The 21,890-nt window shown below is 39.6% G+C and overlaps 1 protein-coding gene across 1 annotated transcript; it reads left to right on the top strand.

The window, feature by feature from the left end:
• Nucleotides 1-1,864: 1,864 nt before the first annotated feature.
• On the top strand, nucleotides 1,865-21,335 carry ago2 (argonaute RISC catalytic component 2). Its single transcript, XM_047383742.1, has 20 exons — nucleotides 1,865-2,061; nucleotides 3,758-3,805; nucleotides 4,989-5,169; nucleotides 5,258-5,378; nucleotides 5,458-5,639; nucleotides 5,898-6,034; nucleotides 6,120-6,254; nucleotides 6,589-6,676; nucleotides 6,821-6,968; nucleotides 7,063-7,182; nucleotides 7,435-7,557; nucleotides 7,670-7,803; nucleotides 7,915-8,099; nucleotides 8,312-8,471; nucleotides 9,008-9,098; nucleotides 9,319-9,513; nucleotides 9,657-9,791; nucleotides 11,835-11,936; nucleotides 12,664-12,863; nucleotides 12,957-21,335. The coding sequence occupies exons 1-20, from the start codon at nucleotides 2,046-2,048 to the stop codon at nucleotides 13,063-13,065; spliced, it is 2,610 nt and encodes an 869-aa protein (XP_047239698.1). The 5' UTR covers nucleotides 1,865-2,045; the 3' UTR covers nucleotides 13,066-21,335.
• Nucleotides 21,336-21,890: the final 555 nt, after the last annotated feature.

Genomic DNA, 21,890 nt, shown 5'->3' with positions numbered 1-21,890 from the left:
AGAGGAGCCTGATAACTAAAAGATCTGCCTCCCATTCTACTTCTAGAGACTCTAGGAACCACCAGTAAACCTGCAGTCTGAGAACGAAGTGCTCTGTTAGGAACATATGGAACAATCAGATCTCTGATGTATGATGAAGCTAGATCATTAAGGGCTTTATATGTGAGGAGGAGAATTTTAAATTCTATTCTGGACTTAACAGGGAACCAATGAAGGGAAGCTAAAATAGGAGAAATATGATCTCTCTTTTTAATTTTCATCAGACCTCTTGCTGCAGCATTTTGAATCAGCTGAAGGCTTTTAACTGCATTTTGTGGACATCCTGATAGTAAAGAATTACAATAGTCCAGCCTTGAAGTAACAAATGCATGGACCAGTTTTTCAGCGTCACTCCTGGATAGGATATTTCTAATTTTGTCAATGTTCCGGAGATGAAAGAAGGAAATCCTAGAAACCTGTTTAATATGGGATTTAAATGACATGTCCTGGTCAAAAATAACACCACGGTTTTTTACTTTATTATCAGAGGTCAATTTAATGCCACAATACTCCGCAATTAACACTATGTTGTCATGGTGCTCAAACTTGGGTACAAGTACCATTGGTGGCCCTTTAATTTTGCTCAAAAGAAATCTTGGTATAAATTATTTGCAAGATAAATATGACCAACTATGAGGAGGAGCTCCTAAATACCAACAGCCACACAAAAAGGAAAACAATTTCAAGCACAATGATTATAGCATGGGCTACATGGTGGTGCAGTTGGTAGCACTGTTGTCTTTCAGCAAGATGGTCCAGGGGTTAACTTCCAGGCAGGGATTGTTCTGCTTGGAATTTGCATGTTCTTCTCATGCATGTGTGGGTTCTCTTTGGGTACTCCAGTTTCCTCCCACAGTCCAAAAACATGACTGTTAGGTTTAGTGGTTTCTCTAAATTGGCCTTAGGTATGAATGGTTAATGTGCATGTTTCTTTGTTCTGTGTGTTGCCCTGTGATGGACTGGCAACCTGTCCAGGGTGTACCCCGCCTCTCGCCCATAGACTGCTGGAGATAGGCACCAGCTCCCCCGCGACCCACTATGGAATAAGCGGTAGAAAATGACTGACTGACTGACTGTTTACCTTTGCCTTGGGCCAGCTCTGGTTAATTGTATTCAGGCAAACTTAAAGTGCTGTTTATTTTTTCTTTGTTTCAATGAAATTGCTATAAACTGATACCTGCAAGTTTTGTTGTACAACAATTTTGAAAATTAAGGTCATAAGTTGGTCATTAGAAAACGCTGTATTCACTCGGTGGTAGTTATAAAACGTTTTATGATCACTGCACCATTCTCTTTGAATTCTGATCCACGCACAGAGAGCGCTGCTTGCGTCTGACGTCACCGATAACATCATCTAGCAAGATAAGTCCCCCCATCTACATAAACCTTTGCCATTGAAATTACAGTTCTTGTAATGGTTAGAAACTCCACACATTTTTTTAGGATGGATGGTGAGTGATACGTCGATACAGATGATGTATTATAGGCGATCTGTGTATCAGTGTATGAATGTGTGAGCGTTAGTGAGTGCTATATAAGTTCAGTCCATTTACCATTTATAATTTTTAAGTCACAAAAAGCAAACTATTTTCAATGTTTTACACATTGTCCTATACAAGTATATGTCTAAAATATTTCTTCCCTTCGCAACACCTCAAACTAAAGCAGTAATGAGATATGTATGTCGCGGTAGGAGGAAATACCTTTAAGTTGAAAAATGTGGGCATCTATTTAAGCGCCCTGGGGGCTAGCAGGAAGTTATAAACAACGCAGGCGGAAGTGGAAGGGAACGACCTCTCTTGCCGCTCATCTTTTCTCTCTCTGTTCTTTCGTGTTTGTGTGCTGGGGGGATGGGGTCGTGTCGAGGATGAGAGGCTCCAAATATTTATCTCTTGGCTAACTGGGTATATATTTGGACGCACAAACCGTTTCAGCTTCGTATGAGGCTCGGCGGAGTTTGTCCTCTGTAAAGTGGAGTCCACGATTCGCTTAAGAAAGTCGACAAAATGTATTCTGCAGGAGGTAAGTGCGGCAGCTACTGTTAGTATCGGCTAAGTGATGCAGATGGTGAAAATAAAAGAAAACGTCTTGGTGCTGGGGGGGTTTCTGACGGTAGCTTGCCTCTTACGTTATTTATGCAAGTGAATAAAAACTAATTATATCACAAAAAAGATGTGTTCTTGCATCTCGGCAGACGTTAGATTCAGGGAAAAGCTTAGTTAGCTACAACTAGCCGTTAGCTAAATTAGCTTTAGCTACACCTCGCTTTTGTTAACTTGTTCACTGTTAACTATCCTCAGTATTCACAAGAGCTGAAATTCAATTTCTGAATTAAACTACAAATGCGAACGCGTGCATTTTTATCTTTGTTTATCATTCCGTTAAACACCAATCACATCCGTTTAGCGGCCGACCACGCTTTCTAATCTGATCCCCAACCCATACAGTAAGTCCGATAGTTTACAACCTGAAAATGAAGTGAAGTTACCTTTGAGGTTTACATGCGTTATACTTTTAAGCTGACAAAGGTCATATGATACAGTTTTGATTCAATTTTTTTTTATTTTTTATTAAAGAGTGTAGGTTAAATATGTATGTTTAAAAGGATGGAAAGTTTTGTGAAGTGCAAACAAAACTGAATGCAAATATTGTTATCACATAAACCTTATACGTAAAAGTAGAAAGCTATCAAATGATTAAAACTGAAAAATGTAATTGTTTCCGGAAAACAATTCATTTTTACTTTACAAACGGCAAGAAATGGTGGACTAAGGGTATAAACAGAACTGGAGAACATCAGACATACAACTATGAAGGCGGACCGAAAAACAAGGACGACTATTAGTTTTTGCTCATGAAACCTGAGTAAAGTAGTAGTTACTTTTACTTTTAAGACACTTGTATAAACACCTTAGAATGTCTTGAGACTTGTTGTCATTTTTAGGATCTTAGTTAGCACAGCTCAAAGAATGGAAATTTTACCCTGTTAACAAAGCACCTCGTAACCATGTGCTGAACCATTGCATATCTGTTTATTTCTCATCTTAGTTCAGTATTTTTGATTGATATTGGGAGATGGACAGTCATAACAAAGTTCAAATCTTACTCATTATATGGTCAGATTTCTGCAGAAGTATAAAATGATTAATGAGCGAGACAAACGACACTCACTATTGCAGATAAAACGTGCTCCCATCTTTGTGTTGTTTTTGTTTTAGGTTTTGCTGGTATCAAACTCAAAAATGATCACACACCCTGAAGAGAACAAACAATATTAATGAGACTATAGGCTTTATATGGTCTTAGTACTGTTTTTATTTCAAGATATTGCAGATCATATGCTTCTGTTTTCAATAGAATTAAATAAACTGTGGAAACTAGATCTCTACCAGCATCTCCTAGTTTATTTTAAGACTTAAGTGAAGCAGTATTTTCAGGCAAATGGGTGGATTCATTCATTTGAGGTTGCCAGCTTGGTTCATGGCTTCTGTTTGTTGGCTGATAAAAGTCTCTTCATCGTGAACTATGGTGCAGTGGAAGTGAATGCATTATATTTTCAAATAAACAGATTTAAAAATGAGCTGCGCTCTATATCGTCTTGCAGCAGGCTATGTAAATATGTTGATCTAGATATCTCTTGCGAGTATACATTTTCACATTTTTCTTACCTGTAAGTGGATTTTTATGTGCTTATAACATGTCATTTTTGTCCTTGTAGCTGCAGAGGTTGTGGAAGGACCCCGTTCCTCTGGGTCAACAAGCTCTGGTAAGCTTACTTAAAAGATTGGTTTGAACTGGTTTCAGCTGTAATGTGGTGATACAGGAAATATAATTTGTTTTTTATAGTATAATGGAACGCACTCTGCTGATTTTTATTTATTATTTTTTTTCGCACCAATTAGAAAGAAGTCTGAAAAACGGGTCACAGCTGAGCCTCAGGCACTGAGAAAACAGTGTTATTTTTATCCAGGAGCCATGTTTTTTGCGGTGCATGGAATTGAATTTATTTCCGAACAAACCATTATAGCTTTAGGTTTACAGGATCATACTTTTCTAAAACATTTAAACTTCATTTTGTCAAAAAAACTGCTGTTTTTGTTGTGTCCATTGGAGCTTATTTCAAAATGTCAGACCACCTTTCAGGGTGATACATCTTCATCTTTACAAATTCAACGTGTTTGATGTTAAGTTCCTGACAAATTAATGAGACCTAAGAGTTCCAACAGAACAAGCGGCATAATGTAGTTTGGGGTTTACAACATTGACAGTGTTTCCAACAGCAGACCTTATGCTCGATGTGTCGGGGCGTTTAAGGGAGTTTGTTAGAACGAACAAAGCTGGAGCTCGGAGATAAGGCGATAAATGGATTGGTGGTCCTCTGACGGACTGAAATATCAGAAGCTGCATATGTGGGACATATTGGGCAAGCAGTTGTACTGGCAAATAAGTCACATCGACATATCTGAAGGGTTTAGAGACAAAGAAGGTTCTCAAGTGGATTTGGGAAAGCCAAAATTGTCATCTTATGCTCATTGTATTCTTAAAGTTTGGGTTTTGATGACATAGTTAAAGGGAATAAACCCAAAAGCATTCAACTGCTTTTATCTGGACCCCACATTTGAATAATATAGTCAGTCATTTACTGGAACAGGTAAAAAATATAGAAATAGAGTTGTTATAGAATGAAAATGGGAGTTATTTCCTTGTGGGATTAGCGGTGGTTAATATTGCAAAAATATCATCACACATTAAAGTCACAATCACTGTTCATCACGATTTTTCTATATACCCCTGGAAGTAAGATCTCTTATTGTTTTTCTAACAAGATGTTTTCATTTCATCACAGGTCCGTTTAGGATCTGAAACTACAGATTTGCTCTCTAAAAGCTTTCCTTAGCCTTTGTGATCCCATTTTAACTGTTTATGTTGCTTCCTTTCATTTGATTCAGATCCGCCATCTTCCCCGTTGCCAGAATATGTGTTCAAGCCACCTCCGAGGCCGGATTTTGGCACCATGGGCAGGGCAATCAAGCTCCAGGCCAACTTTTTTGAAATGGAAATTCCCAAACTGGAGGTCTATCACTATGATGTTGACATTAAGCCAGAGAAATGCCCCAGGAGGGTTAACCGGTGGGTCCCAACTGTTTGTTTTATCTGCACATAAGTGGGCAGGGATTAACCTTTGGCATTGTGGTGATTAATTTTCTGTTCTTCTCAGTGAAATTGTGGAGCACATGGTCCAGTATTTTAAAACTCAGGTCTTTGGTGATCGAAAGCCAGTGTATGATGGAAGAAGGAACCTCTACTCTGCCATGCCTTTGCCCATAAACCAAGACAAAGTATGTATTTTACTTCTCAGCCTCCATAAGATTTCCTTATTTCTATTTTTGAAAAAATTTAAAATAAGGATCTCAACAGGTGGAGCTTGAAGTGACAATTCCAGGTGAAGGCAAAGACCGCAGTTTCAAAGTGTGCATCAAATGGGTGTCTTGTGTGAGTCTACAAACTCTGCATGAGGCGCTATCAGGGCGGCTACCAAGCGTTCCCTTTGAAACTATTCAAGCTTTGGATGTGGTCATGAGGCATTTACCTTCTTTGAGGTTAGATTTCCGACTGATTGATTTTTTCCCCTTTATCTTTATATGTTCTTCAAAATGTCGTCAAATCTTTTCGTAATGCACACCTATTTTTTTTTTTTTTTGCGAGGCGATCACAAAGGGAGGCTCTGTTTGGAGCTTCGTCTAATTATAAATTCTTTGCATTTAATTATTTCTAAAAGGATTCAGATAAATCGCCACCTTGCCAGAATCTGTGCGACAGACATTTGTTTCATACCTCACATCTATTGTGTGATGCAGGTATACCCCAGTGGGGCGCTCCTTCTTTACTCCCTCAGAGGGATGCTCCAACCCTCTCGGTGGTGGCAGAGAGGTGTGGTTTGGTTTCCATCAGTCCGTCAGGCCTTCTCTCTGGAAAATGATGCTCAACATTGATGGTAATGTACACATTCTATATTAAGTCAGTACAAACTTGGCTGTTTCCACGTGTCTAACTTCTGTGTGCTTCTGTTTTTCTTGCAGTTTCAGCCACTGCTTTCTACAAGGCTCAGCCTATAATTGAGTTCATGTGTGAAGTTCTGGATTTTAAAAGCATCGAGGAGCAGCAGAAGCCTTTAACAGATTCTCAGCGAGTGAAATTTACTAAAGAAATCAAAGGTAAGTTCCTATTGACACCAGCTTAGATCATTAACAAAATAAGCTTCCATATATTCCTGCAAAACATTTTTTTTCTCTTAACTTGAGTTAGTTTTTTGTTTTTTTTTCTGTTATTTATTTATTTTTTTAAATTCTTGACAAACAGATTTTATTGAGACGGCGACATTGCTAGCCACTACAGACATGCTTTATATGTGTGGAGTTTTAAAATAGAAATATTTTAAGAACCTGTTATTTGTCTGCTTAAAGAAGAATTTTTGTGTCTCAATGCCATTTAAATTCGGTCTGTTTCTTCATTTATTGCTGAGCTTCTTTTATCTTTTGATTCATATAGGCCTCAAAGTTGAGATAACACACTGTGGGCAAATGAAGAGAAAGTACAGAGTTTGCAACGTGACCAGAAGACCAGCCAGCCACCAGACGTAAGAAGGCTCTTTCCTGAAATCTTTCAGCAATTTATTTAAATGTTGCAATGCATACCTAATGTTTTAATGGCTGCTGTGAGAGCTTTCTCTTTGTATATGTTAATGTCCAATTTGGATCGGTTGTCTTCTTTATTGTCTTAGGTTTCCCTTGCAACATGAGAATGGCCAAACTGTTGAATGCACAGTAGCACAGTACTTCAAAGACAAGTACAAACTCATCCTGCGATACCCTCACCTCCCATGTTTACAGGTAGGACAGGAGCAAAAGCATACCTACCTACCTCTAGAGGTAAGAACCTTTTAACGCATCTTATTTTAATCAAGAAAATGGATACAGTTTTGGGTTTCTGTTAATTTCTTGTCCACACACACTGTCTGCTCAGGTGTGTAACATAGTGGCAGGACAGCGCTGCATCAAAAAGCTGACCGACAATCAAACCTCCACAATGATCCGTGCCACTGCCAGATCAGCGCCAGACCGGCAGGATGAAATTAGTAAACTGGTACGTCATAAATGTTTCCATTTAAAAGACCCAGCAGGCATCTGCACAAAGAAATCATAATAAGTTGATTTCAGAAATAGCTCCGAACAGTTTTAACAGTTTGTGGTTTAAAAAATGACTTGTAAATGTTATTCAAGCAGGAAGTATAACTTGTACCATTTGTCATATACCAATAAAGGTAGCATAATAAACTGATCAGATGGTATGCCGAAATGACACATAAATTCACGTTTTATTTTGTTTTTATTCCAGATGAGAAGTGCCAACTTCAACACCGACCCTTATGTACGTGAATTTGGAGTAATGGTGAGGGATGAAATGACAGAAGTGAACGGCCGCGTCTTGCAAGCACCTTCAATACTTTATGGTGGCCGGGTATGTTTATTGGTAGTTATGCTGGATTTTTACACATGTACTTCTAAAAAGAGTTGCATGAAATGGTAACAAGCATTAAAACACAGGTATATACTGATATTACATTTTTCAGAGCAAAGCAATAGCAACACCGATCCAGGGAGTGTGGGACATGAGGAACAAGCAGTTCCACACTGGCATTGAGATCAAAGTCTGGGCCATCGCCTGCTTCGCACCGCAGAGACAGTGCACTGAACTTCTGCTCAAGTAATGGAGATTTGTACAATGAATCTGCTGCAGGGTGTTACGATCTCATACATACGCACCATTACTCAAAATAGTCTTGTTGACCATTGGATAAACTCGTTTATTTGGCAGAGCTTTCACAGACCAGCTGAGGAAGATCTCCCGAGATGCAGGGATGCCCATTCAGGGTCAGCCTTGTTTCTGCAAGTATGCCCAGGGGGCAGACAGCGTCGAGCCAATGTTCAGGCACCTCAAGTATAGCTTCCAAGGCCTGCAGCTGGTGGTGGTCATCCTCCCTGGAAAAACACCGGTTTATGGTGAGGAACCCGTTATTGTCACAGCTGTGAGCTGTGTTAAGTTTTTCTTTAAATAAAAATCTTCTTATCCACCCATTTGTTGTTTCTTTCAGTATATCCATTTTATTCGCCTTAGTTTGTTATTGCCACCAGATGAGACTTGCAAAGAAAAAACTGTGGATTTAACATTTAAAATGTTGCTTATTTCTTGTCGTCTTGTCGCATATTTATAGCTGAGGTGAAGCGTGTTGGAGACACTGTACTTGGATTGGCCACACAATGTGTCCAGGTGAAGAATGTCCAAAAGACAACACCTCAAACCCTCTCCAACCTCTGTCTGAAGATCAATGTCAAGCTGGGTGGTGTCAACAACATCCTGCTCCCGCAGGGCAGGTAGGTGGACATGCTTGCAGTAATATTTAACGGGAAAGGTCCAGACTATAAGCATTAGGTGACTCTCTTGGAGTCTTCTTAATCTGGATTTATACTAAATTAAGAGGTTATCTACTACAGGTAAGAGATTAACACCCTCTAAGCTTTTAACAGAACCTCTCTTTAAGTAAAGAAAATTGAATTCTTCTATCTTGTCCCAAATTAGAGATTAAAGCTGCATGATGCAATAGAAAAATATAATTATTGCATGTAATACTAATATTGCAAAGGAATGCAGTGATTGGCTAATTCTCATAAATCCACCCTATTGAATGGTGTCTCCATGCAGTAGAAAGCCTACACCTGCCTCAGATGAAAGTAGCTGTGTGCTTAACACACACAGATTAATGAAGGCACGCAAGAAAGATGGGAGTGAGCAAAACGGATTTATGGCAGCTGACATCACTATCTCAATATTGCCCAGACAGCCCTGCTAAGAATATGTTGCTGTTCTATATAAACCTTCGTCCATGTTCACACTGTGCACTCTTGTCCAGGCCGTTGGTGTTCCAGCAGCCAGTGATCTTCCTTGGTTCAGATGTGACTCATCCACCAGCAGGAGACGGAAAGAAACCTTCCATTGCTGCCGTGAGTTACAGGACAAAAATTAATTTCCAGCTGTAATTTTCTTTTTAAATACATTTTCGATATAAGTATTGGATTGTAAAACACTTTTTTTTTCTATTCATGTACTGTTTAAGTTATAAACTGGTTTAACTGAGCTGAACAGTTAATTTTACTAGGGGGTTATTGGGGGTTTCCTTTAATTTGAGATTTTGAAGTTTTAATATATCCTGTGGCGTCTTAGGTGGTTGGTAGCATGGATGCCCACCCCAGCCGATACTGTGCCACAGTGCGGGTGCAGCAGCACCGACAGGATATCATCCAGGACCTGGCCAACATGGTGCGGGAACTGCTCATTCAGTTCTACAAGTCCACTCGCTTCAAGCCCACCAGAATCATTTACTATCGAGATGGCATTTCTGAAGGCCAGTTTAACCAGGTAACATGATGACTCTGAGGCAAACATTGGGCAGAAAGGTGTTACCGTGGTGGTGGGACTCCTGAATACAAATCCTATGCATGTTTTCTTGCTAACGCTGTGTCTCACTTGCTAATTCTCCAATCGTTTTACTTTATCTGTAGGTCCTTCAGCATGAGCTGCTGGCAATCCGTGAGGCTTGCATCAAACTAGAGAAGGATTACCAACCTGGCATTACCTTTGTGGTTGTACAGAAGAGACACCACACAAGGCTGTTCTGTGTGGACAGGAACGAAAGGGTCAGTATTTTGTTGTTAACAATCGGGAGATATTCACAGGCAAAAAGTTAAATCATTAAAGAATCAGAAAAGCTTTATTGGGGACGATGACTTCAGGGTGTAGGTTGGAGGTGCCAAGGCCCCTCTTGAGGTGGGGGTGGTGGATTGTGGCTGCAGCTGTTGGGGGGTGTCGTGGGGGATGGTTGCAGGACTGTCCCTTTGTCTTTCAAAGCGGCAGTAGAACTCATTCAGGTCGTTGGCGTCGGTCGTTGATGGAGTCGTTGATGGAGTCGTTGATGGAGTCGTTGATGGAGTCGTTGATGGAGTCGTTGGTGATTTGCTTGAGCCCTTTCCAGACAGACGCTGAGTCGTTGGCTGAGAACTGGTTTTGGAGCTTCTCAGAGTACAGTCGTTTGGCCTCTTTCACTGCCTTGCCAAACTTGTACTTTGCCTCTCTGTATATGTCTTTGTCCCCACTCCTGAAGGCCTCTTCCTTATCCAGTCTTAACCTTCTGAGTTTAGCTGTGAACCAGGGTTTGTCGTTGTTGTAACTCACCCTGGTGCATGATGGTACACAGCTGTCCTCACAGAAGCTGATGTAGGAAGTCACAGCCTCTGTGTACTCGTTCAGACTGTTGGTAGTAGTCCTGAACACATCCCAGTCTGTACAGCCTAAACACGCCTGGAGATTCTCCACAGCCTCACTGCTCCACTTCCTTGTCGTCCTCACAACAGGTTTGCAGAGCTTTAGTTTCTGCCTGTATGCAGGAATCAGGTGGACCATGATGTGGTTGGATTGGCCCAGTGCAGCACGTGGGACGGCGTGATAAGCGTCTCTGATGGTGGTGTAACAATGATCCAGAATGTTGTCCTCTCTGGTCGGACATTTTATAAACTGTCTATATTTGGGGAGTTCGTGGGTGAGATTACCTTTGTTAAAGTCACCAACGACGATTACTAAGGAGTCCGGGTTGGTCCGCTCCACACTCAGTATCTGGTCGGCGAGCATGCGCTGTGCGACCTGCACGTTAGCTTGCGGCGAGATGTAAACACCGACCAGGATGAACGAAGCGAACTCACGGGGGGAATAGAAAGGCTTACAGTTTATGATGAAGGATTCCAGGTCTGGAGAACAGTGCTGTTGAATCACTGTCACGTCGTTGCACCAACCACTGTTGAGGTAAAAACAGATTCCTCCACCTTTTGCTTTGCCGGAGAGTTCCGTGTCTCTGTCCGCTCTGTAGAGCTGGAATCCTGCCAGCTGCAGCGCAGAGTCCGGTATTAATCCACACAGCCACGTCTCCGTGAAGCACAAAGCTGCCGATGAATAAAAGTCCCTGTTTTTCCCCAACAACAGTTGTAGTTTGTCAACTTTGTTGGGAAGTGAGCGCACGTTAGAGAGAAATATTCCAGGTAACGGTGTTCGTAGTCTACGCTGGCGAAGACGTACCAGCACCCCAGCCCGTTTCCCTCTCTTCCGGCGTTTCACCGCGTGAACAAAGGTGAGCGGAACCTTTGACCAGAATGTCCAAATATTCCAGAGCAGTAGGCAGAAAAGTTGGAAATAACTCCTCTGGTGTAGTAGCCATGATGTTCATGAGTTCTTCTCTGGTGAGAGAGCTCCGGGTACCATCACAGAAGACCGTTTTAAAGCAAAAAACAAAACAAAACAATGCGCACCAACACGCCGAGGCGACCATCTGCGGCATCATCTTAGTAGGTTTGAAAGGTAATTATTAAAAGTTCAAGTAATAATATAGGGACAAACAAACAGTAATTGTTTGTAACCCTAACCTACTGCAATGCAGGGTTGGAGCTGCACTCGATGTCATGAATTTGTTGAGAAAATGTTTATTTTAGTCATACTTGAGGTTTAACTCAGTTGGGGCGAAAGAGTTGAGACTTGATTTGGACTTGCCCCTCTAAGACTTTGTAAGCATATCTGCCCTCAATATGTTTAGGGTTGTTTCTCTAGTAGTTACCATGTTTCTTGTGTGACCTTCCTCTAAATTGTGCTTCAGCAGTCAAAGCACATAAAAGTATTATAACTTGGACTTTATGCAGGTCGGAAAGAGTGGCAACATTCCTGCGGGGACCACAGTGGACACCAAAATCACCCACCCATCAGAGTTTGACTTCTATCTTTGCAGTCATGCAGGCATTCAGGTAAGAGCTGAGCTATGTTCATCTGTGATTGATTGGGGTAGTCGTCTTAAGGCTCCCATGCTACCGCAGGATTTTGTGGCTTATTTTCAATCACTTATCCATTTATACTGTTTATTTTTTATTATTTAATCTCTTTCTCATATAGGAATAGATATAAGTATAGCCTCTGCATCCTGCAGTGAGCAGTGGCAGAAACTACACTGCTGGTGTGAGAGAGCAGTCACTGTAAAACAATGTTTTATTAATATATTAAAGCCAAGCCCTAATGCTGAGCGTTCTTATTTTGAAGATTAGCAGAGGTAGCTGGGCTAACATTAGTCTCCATGTGTATTTCCTGGAGAATGCAGATCCTTCTCTAGTCTCAAAAAAGCTATGAACACTAAAAATGTTCCATGACCGACTGAGGTTGAAAGCCCAGAAGGATAAAACAGACCACCTTTGTTTCACTCTGTTCAGCCTTCTTATTATTATCTCTTTTCTGCTGAAAGTCTTGCTCTCTGCTTGAGTGAACCACAGACATGTTACATCTCTGTGCATCCTCTGACTTCTTTTTATAACACCTCACTGACTTATTCTGCTTGTATTTGTCAGACAGAGGTCTGATATTTGGGTTTCTGAGTGGTCACTAGCTGAAGTTCATCCATTTCTAGTTGAAACTGACATCTTGGAGCATCTCTACTTTTCTGTTTTTGTCCAAATAAACATCATCCATCATCCTTCTTTGCAGGGAACTAGCAGACCGTCTCACTACCATGTGCTCTGGGATGACAACCACTTCTCATCAGATGAACTGCAGGTCCTCACCTACCAGCTTTGTCATACCTATGTGCGCTGCACCCGGTCAGTTTCCATTCCAGCTCCAGCCTACTACGCCCATCTAGTGGCTTTCCGGGCTCGCTATCACTTGGTAGACAAAGAGCACGACAGGTAAAGACGCGGGTGTACATTCAAGATGTTTTTCTGTGCCTTTTCATAACCTGTATGGATTCATCACGTTTATTTATTTTTATGTTTTTGTAGTGCTGAGGGCAGTCATACGTCAGGGCAGAGCAACGGGCGGGACCCCCAGGTGTTGGCCAAGGCTGTTCAGATCCACCAGGACACCCTGCGAACCATGTACTTTGCTTGAGAGCACAGAGCCCTGATTGGTGTGGGTAAAACCCCACTAATGAAACAAACGACCCCCTTCACCTATCTGTGAGCTGCAAATACCATCAAAGGGCTTCACACCGTCTTTTCCCAGGCTGGCAAACCGGTCACATGCTCATACGTCTACAGTTGAGCTTCTCCTCCTAAACACACCTAAATTAAGCCATCTGCTAGAGAAAAGGGCAAATATAGCTGGAAAATTGATCAAGATGCATTTAATCCTTTTTAAAAAAAAGCTGTATTAAAAAAATACCCTTTTTTTTCCAAGGTTTGAAAAAGAAAACGATAAAATAAAAGAAAGTGGGCTGTTACATTATGCACCAGATTTTTTTCTGTAATCTGGAAAAAGTTTCCTTCTGGTTCTCGTTTTTGCTTGATTGGATCCCGGTGCTTAAACAGAGAATCAAAAGATTTGGGAGCTCACTTTCTGTTTATATGCCTAAACAACTTCAACCAAACCTTAGCTAATCAAGAAAGGTGCATTGACCTGGATGGGTACTTCAAGAAGTACAACAGTACTTCATATATTGTGAAATATTTTCATTTTTTTTTTTCCTTCAACATAGGTCATTATTTGGTTTAAAAAGTGCCATTTGGGAGTTTTTTTTGTTTTGTTTTTTTGGTGAATTAGTTTAGCCCATGGTTGGGGGTTTCTGCATTTTTCTTCAGATTCAGATCAAATTATTTTATGCCAAATCTGGTGACGGTGAAAAAGACAGTTTTCATCTGATTTGTTCATTGTTTGGATTATCTACTGATGGGGGCTTTCGGTACAGCGGAGTTTTTACATTTGAGCTGATTTTAAAATATTTTACAAGAACCTCTTTAGTGTAGAGGATGCTTCAAGAACCGTAAGCGGTCATCGCACAAAGGCATGGAGTATGGGGGGTCTTTTTACTAAGCAAAAATCTTCCTAACAAGGTATATTTTAAATAAGCTTTCAGTAGAAACTGCTGAAAAAGTTTTTTTGGTTCATTTTTTAAATAAGACCGGCCCACATTTTGTCTAAATTATCTCTATTTGTATACACATTTTAAATGCAATTATCTTGCCTTCTAAGACTCACAATTTTACTAATGGTATTAATACGTAATAAGATCCTACGCTCGTGAATGTTTGTCTTGATTGAAGGCAAGTAGGGTAGATTTTCTAACTATGCATCCTTTTTAGCATTGAGATTTAGGCGTTAGAGGGGATCCCACATGAAATTGGATCGTGTCTAGAGGTAGACAATCGGATTTTTGTGTCCTCTTTTACTTTTAAGTGTTTTGCGTTTAGTACCGTTTCTTAGTGCTTCTGAGCATCTTCATGCGTTTGTAATAGGATAAAGTGGTCATTTGTGACATTGTAGATTTTACAGCCTAAAAATGAGTGTATCCTTTATAACATCCAATCTTTCATGGCCAAACAAGATTACAGATTTTTACATGATTATTATTCAAAAGATATAAAAGCACAAAAAGGCATTTTTGACTCATGGTGCTAGATGTTTTCACTGTAAATTACCTTAAGTCCTCAATGATAGATACTTTGTTATTTTTATGATCCTTCCTCTCATTTTAACTACAAGATCCCCTCTTTATTTCTTTTTTTTTTAACTCAACACCCGTAAAGAAACTAGAGATCCGACTGACTGTGTTTGTGGGGCATTTTGGGGGAGAAAAAAAAAGAAATCCCATACTTGATATTTACTGTTCTGATGTCAATATTGTTCTTATCGGTGCTGGTCTCACAACATGTAAATTTGGATGCACTTTTGATAGCAGAATTATGGGTATGACTTCTGATGTGTTTTTTTTTTTTTTTTTTTTTTTTTTTCCCATTTAATCAGAACCGAAGGCTCGGCCATATTGTTCGACACTGGTGTAATTGCATGGAAATGGTCGTGTGTTCTACCTCTTGTTACCTGTTGATGTGTTATGGTAACATCACACCGCTGGCCATTTCTGTATAATTACCCTCAGCTTGGTTTGTGACATGTTGACTTTAGAGGCTTGGTGAGCATGATGGTGGATTCTTTGTATTTTTTTGCGTTTTAGGTATTGTAGTTGCCTGATTTTTATATTTAGTTTTTTGCAAACCGAAGAGACAAAACATGTTTGCGTTTAAATACTATGACCAAATGCTTCTAGTGTGTTTTGTACACAACTCTCCCTCTTTTTGCTCCTTTTTCTATGCACCACTAAAATGACACTTTGATCTAACCCATGGCTCTCTGCTCAAGCTGTGTAACAAAGCAAAACTTCTTCTTCATCAAGACAAAGTCAATGTATCTCAGTGGTGCTATCATTAAGAAGTTTCTAAGATAATTAGGAAAGTAGAGATGCCCCGATTTCTGAACACCGGTTTTAGTACAGCTTGGACCTGCCAATGTGGATTTTAGCCAGTTATGCTCTCTATAGCTATAATATTTTAAAAAATATATTTTTTTAGGAGCCTGTATGAAATATCTCTGTAGAGAATAGTTTCGTTTTTTTAAATAACATCTTATACAGCTCTTCTAGTTGTCTTTTTGTAACTTAGAGTTTTCTTCCCGTGGTAACAATTTCCACACCGAAAAGTGTTGCTAGGACGCCCTGTTGATGCTTAAGGAAGCTCCGATTCCCACCAGTCACTGACTCCGGTCACCCCGGTAGAAAAGTGACGTGTAGCGTCTGGTTAAGTATCGGTAAATTCGTTCTGAAACGATGGGACGGGAAGCATCAGACGGAGTGAAGTGCACTGCTGAGTTTAATTGACTTTGTCTTTGTGTGGATGCAGGCCTTTGTGATATTTCAACACATTTAATTGTCCACTTCTCAGACGCTGTCGTTACTACGTATTTGTAAATTTGTTCCCTTAATTTGATTTCCTTCATGGAAAGTGGAAGATGGAGGCTTCAATAATTGTAACAAATAGACTCTAGAAAAAACAGTAACTTGAAAACATTTAAGTGCTCGTTACGGAGATAGCTTTCAGATTTGTTGTTACTGCTTGTTTTTTGTGTGAGTTTTACGTTCCCTACACCAGCACCTTATAAAACCAGATCAAAATGGCATTGCTTTTGCTTGATATAAAAAAAAACCTCCAAAACGTACATTTGCACTAAATAAACAAAAATAATTTTGTAGCTACTCATGCATTAACAGCACAAACCTGCAGCCACTTGTTCTTTAATTAGTGTTTTCTTCCTATGCCATACTTGCTGTTCAGAGGGAGCATTCCATCTAGCCAATCACAATTGAGATATTCATTTTTTTCAAAAATAACCTAAAGCCTTTAAACAACATTAATAAGAGCGACATTTCGGGTTGAGTGGGTGGCCTTTTGTATAGAATTGTTGTGCATAGATGTGTTTTCTATAAACCAAACAAAGGTTTTTAACAGAGCTGATAAACTGGGAGTGGGAAAATTGTGAGCCAGCTTGTAGGATGCCAAAGCGCTACATGTCCTGTTAGGTAAACGGTGTGCTACAACCCTTCCCAAGTAAGACCAAAAACAAACAATGAAGCAAAGCTCAGAGGAGTTTTTGTCACTTCAATTTTTCCATCTTCTTCTTTTTTTTTTATTGAGTTCGATCCAGGATGTTTACAGCAGTGACAAGTTTTCCTGATCTGGATGAATGTGGCGTTATGTTGTAGATCTCGGGGTACCTGTGGTGGTAACCCTGAGCACCTTACGGAAGACTTTATTTCTCTTGAATGTGTTAAATTCACATATGTTAAATTTATTATTTTTTAAAGGTTTTCTTGTTGGAAATCAAATCCTGGACCAAGCAGGTACCAGAAATAGCCAATATTAACTATAAATACCATATCAAAGTATGCAATACAATAGAATAGTTATCTGTTTTTTGTGTTTAAACTTCTAATTCAAACTGACTGTTTTTCAGTCTAATATTTTACGTTTTCATGATTTTTGGATTGAAACTATTAGATGATTTATTTCCAAATCATTCCCATCTGCATAGTCATTTCTCCTCCATCTGAGTTGCTTATCTTTGTTGTTTAGCAAAACTGTTGCTTATATAAAGTTATGTTTTTAGAGTAGAGCCTGTTTTCCACATCTTCAGATTGTAATTAGTCTGTTAGGTTTGTAATTTTGAGCTCTGCTTCTGTACAAAACATTTTCTTTATGATTGCTGTGTGGCTCTGTTCTTATGAACAGAAAATTGTAGACTTTGTCAGCAAGGATCTCTGAACTTTTCATTATCAGCTGATTTAGAGAGCAGCAGGTGTGAAGGGAAGTTGTATCTTCAGCTTGTGGTTTGTCTAAGGTCTGCATCTGTTTTTTTATTTTATTTTTTTTTAATTTGGGAGGATTTCTTGTTTGTTGTAAGATTTCCAGCTTGTGCTTTAGCTCTGGGCCTGGTAATCCCACATGCCCCCTGTGGACTTGTTCTGTAATGTTTGAATTTTTTGACAGACGCATGTATTTTAACCTCTTGCCAGCATATAGTTGTTAGCAGCTGGGCGTGTAAAGTGATGATCTGTTTTGCAGAGCTTCACCAGGTATTATTTCTGTTTGTATATAAACCCTCTGAAGAATCAGTTTGTTTCTGGCAGTCATTGTAACCATGTCCATCTAGTTACTTACAGCCGTGTGACAGCAATGTACAAGATCTTTTCTATTACAGCATGAACGTATCTAGCAGCATCACTCAATCTTGAAATGTTCTTCATCTTCATATCATGGTTATTGGTCTTTTAAGATGAAGAGCACCTTTACCTACCCTGTGTGGCAAAAGACTTTTTTTTTCCTCCCCAGTTCTGAAGATCTCCACAAATATTAGAGCAATTTCCAGTCAGTTTCTGTGTAAAAGGCCTCAAGGATGGATGCTGACATGTAGGGGTGTGATGATGTACTCGTGTCCCATTAGAGTAAAGTTTGTCTGGCAACGTTCTAGCTAGTTGCTGTCTCAGCATTATTTTGTCTCATGAAATAAATGTATTGGTTCTTGGAAGGGTGTCACATCTGAGGTGAGGCCGTTGTAATCAGAAAGGCAGCAGTTGTTTCCAATGACCAGGCTACCTACTATTGGCAATGCGAACTCAGATCGGAGATAAATACATTACAAGCATTCGAACAGTAAAGGTACTTGTTCAGACACAAGTTGTCCAACATTTGCTATCAGAACTCCTGACTTTATGGGCCGTTCTACTTTATTTCTTTTCCTGCCTTGGAATTTGAAAAGTTAAAACCATAAGAGCCTTTTAAAAGAAGTGGAGTGCTGCATTTACATTTTGACTTTTAGTTTGAAGTAAGAAAGGAAGTGGTTCTTAAGTTGCCTGGTTGTGTTGACATTATTGACTAATTAAAACTTCTCACCGGATTGGTTGACAACACTGATTGCATGCTGACATTTTTACGATCAATTTGTTAGCACTCCAAGAAATTATCACTAAACTGCAGCTGCGTAGAAGTTCGTAGCTTCTTATCAGCGCCAAAAGGCTACTTCTGTTCTGTTTATTTTAAGGAATCTCCACATTTGATTACCTCTAGTTTAATATCTAAAATACTTAAATCAAACATGAACTGGACTTATCCACACTGAATGGAAAAGTAGTTCTACGAAACCGTCACTCTCTTTTAACTCCTTTTCTGTTCTCAGTGTTTTACAAGATTAGGACCAGCATAGATTGCAAGCATGAAAACAAAATGATTTTTTTACACTCATTACTGATTCCTTAAAACACTGTGTTTTATGAAAATGAGGAGTCTTGCTTTTCCCCCATAAGGTATTAAAATCTTCTTTTGGTTTCCTGAACCAATTATTGTGTATCGTCTCGTGAACTCTAGTATCGTTGCACCCCTTCTAGTCAGTTTAAAGAAGTTTACATTTTTAATCATCAGTGGGGTTTAGTGTGCGTCTGCCAAATAAACAAGTATTTGAATGGCAATAAGGACACGAAATCCTCACTTCATCCAGTTTGTGTCATGGCAGTTATTAAAACTCTTCAGGCAGAAATGACCAAGCCCCATCCACTATGCTTTTTAGTGTAACTGCTCCTCTAAATGACATCTTTAGTGAGAACTGTTTGGAAATCCTGCACACATCCTCTCCTTCCAGGCAGTCGTTTTTAAAAAAATATCCCATCTCGACAATAACATTTTAAAATTCCTTTTTTTTTTTTTGGGTTGTTTTTGGATCCACCAGCTTGTAAAGAACTACCTCAGTGCAGCGTCTGGCGCTTGCTACCATCATCCCGCATGTTTATGAGAAAGGTGGCAAAATGAACTCACGTAGTGACCAAACCGATACAAGCCAATATTGTGTGAGTGCTTTGCTGTTTTCAGAACTTTTAATGAACGGAGTTGCCGTGCTCTGATACATTTTTAGGGGACCAAATTTATTTATTTGTTTTGGTTTGTTTGAGTGAGTCGGAGAACCCAGCATTAACTTTTGGATGTCTCTGTGTGATATAAACCATAATCATGACTGGATCTTTCACATGTGCCATTGTGATCCTGATTTTCTTGGTGATCATGAGGGTCCTTTGTTTCAGCAGCAAAGTTGTTGTGAGACGCGGTTGCGGCGATGTTTCTGTTGGCGTGTGGGTTGACGATCGTTCGTACGTGGGCCTTTTCTGGTGTGACGGCCTGTTTGCTGCAACACGTCTTTTTTGGGGGGGATTTCAAATCAGTTGGATTCCATATTAGTTTTTACCAGAAAGCCAAAACATTATGGTGTGACATTTCTGCCTTTCTTACTAGTTGTTACACTCAGCATCCCCCTACGTTTGCTCATTAAAGGGAATAAGCATGTTTCAGCCCAACTAACAGCGTATCAAATCATTCGACCAAAGGTACATATGAGCCAGTAGACATCCAGCATGCTCACTGTTGATTTTTTTTATTTTTTTTTTTTATTATGTGCCTTTTGTCGAATCTCTCCTTCATCTGCTCCAGCATTAGGTTTCGAGCCCCGTCTCATCGCAAAGGGTCGGCAAAAAATCAGCAGTGCTGCGTAAGGCACCCTCTCCGTTTTTAATAACCTTGCGTTTAGATGCTGCATAGAACGATCAGTATTTCTGTTTTGCACTTTTTTAAGGCAGTTTCTGGAAGAAAAAAACAAAAAAACCATAAAAATAAAAACGCCCGTTTTAGCTTGGGCTGTAAGTTAAACAAATAACTGACGAGGTATTTATGCTATCAATAGGAACTATAAGGAATAATGAGTTAGAAAAGCTTTTCTAAAAAGGTCGATATATCTATCTATATATATTCATGAAGTACCTCATAAGCCTGATATATGCTGCATTGACTCTGTTTTGTCCTCTTTAAGTGTATTGTCCAACGCTATATTTTTGAAATTTCCCCTAATGGGAGGTTTGAATGTCACGACGAGCTGCACACCCTGCGCCTCACCCGATTGTTGGCCAAACCCACTTGAACTTTATCCAAGCGTTCCTCCACTCATGTTAACTTTCTTTTTGCCATTTAATGAAAAGCTATTTTGTAGCCTAAGAGTTGATGGTGCACCAAGCGTCTGTGTTTTAACACGATTTGACTCAGGTATCACCATGGAAGGGCTGTATCTCCTCACCCTGTCCCTAAACAACCCAACACACCCCAGCCCTTACACATTTGTCTTAAGATAGCCTTAGAGCTACATGAAAGTTCCCATTTGGCCTTAACGTGATAGAAATTATGCACTACAATATTCCCTCCCCCCCATCAACATTGTTGTCATCACCATGTTATCTACCTCCTGTGAATGTAGAGCCTGTCCTGGAGATGTAGTTGACAAGATTTTCCTCCTTTTCTTTAAAGGAGATGAATAACATAAAAAAAATTAACCAACTGGTTTCAGGACACTCAATTCTCCTTCATGTCCCGCCCTTTTTTTTTATTTTTATTAATTTCATCCCATCAGCATTTCCATAGCAACCAAAGTGTTTTGGCAGAGGCAGCTCTGCGAAGCTGCGTGAATTCAGACCTCCCTTCACTTCTCTCCCTCTTTTTCTTTAAAACCACCGACATGCCAAAAAACTGAGTTTGCTGTCCTTTCTGTTCTGGTGAGGGTTCTTCATGTTGCTGAATTTCATTTGTTCACATCCACTGCTAAGCTCCTTGTTTGTGGTGATTTTGTAAAGATGTAAGCTTTCTGTTTCACATTTACTTTATTTTATTTTTGGGTAATTATGCTTGCAGAACATAAAACATGCTGTAAACCCTGTTAGAACATAATGTGAATACGTATCACGTAATATAGTTCACACTTTTGGCTTGACTGTAAGTTGCGTTAATTAATAAAAAACGTTTAAAATATTTTGTGTGGTGGTTATTTTAAATTCAATTCAATTCAAACATACTTTATTAATCCCAAAGGGAAATTAAATGTTGTTGTAGCTCATATTATGAAGGTTTCTTCAAAGAGCCGTTGTAGATGCTGATGGTTGTGGGCAGGAAGGATCTCCAACAACATTGTTGTTGTAGGACAGTCTCATGAAGAGGATGCTCAGGGTTCTCCATAATGTTCTTCATTTATGAATAATCTTTCTTTCCACAATGATCTCCAGAGGTTCCAGAGGAGTCCCCAGAACAGAACCAGCCTTCTTTATCAGCTTGAGCTTTTTTAAGTCCCTGGCTCTGATGCTGTGCAGGACACACAGAAGGAAGACCACCTTTGTTCCTAAAGCTTTTCTTCTTCACTCTTAACGCTCCTCTCTCCCACATATTTATATAGATGGACACAAGGATTATGGATGTATGTATGTGAATATGTTGTCTCATCTGAAGATGTTTGGCGGTATGTATGTATATGTTGTATGGACATAAGTGTACTTTTTAACATTTTTAATGTGTCTAAAAACATGCATGCTT

Source organism: Girardinichthys multiradiatus, chromosome 13 (assembly GCF_021462225.1).
Source record: "Girardinichthys multiradiatus isolate DD_20200921_A chromosome 13, DD_fGirMul_XY1, whole genome shotgun sequence".
NCBI lineage: Eukaryota > Metazoa > Chordata > Actinopteri > Cyprinodontiformes > Goodeidae > Girardinichthys > Girardinichthys multiradiatus.
Note: the sequence above shows the minus strand (reverse complement) of the source record. Positions and strands in the feature narration are given on the sequence as shown.

Bases quoted from the DNA above. Each gene is read 5' to 3' on its own strand.
- ago2 (XM_047383742.1), top strand. The intron at 5,640-5,897 runs GTTAGATTTCCG...TGTGTGATGCAG, and splicing joins AGGCATTTACCTTCTTTGAG to GTATACCCCAGTGGGGCGCT. The intron at 11,937-12,663 runs GTAAGAGCTGAG...CCTTCTTTGCAG, and splicing joins GCAGTCATGCAGGCATTCAG to GGAACTAGCAGACCGTCTCA.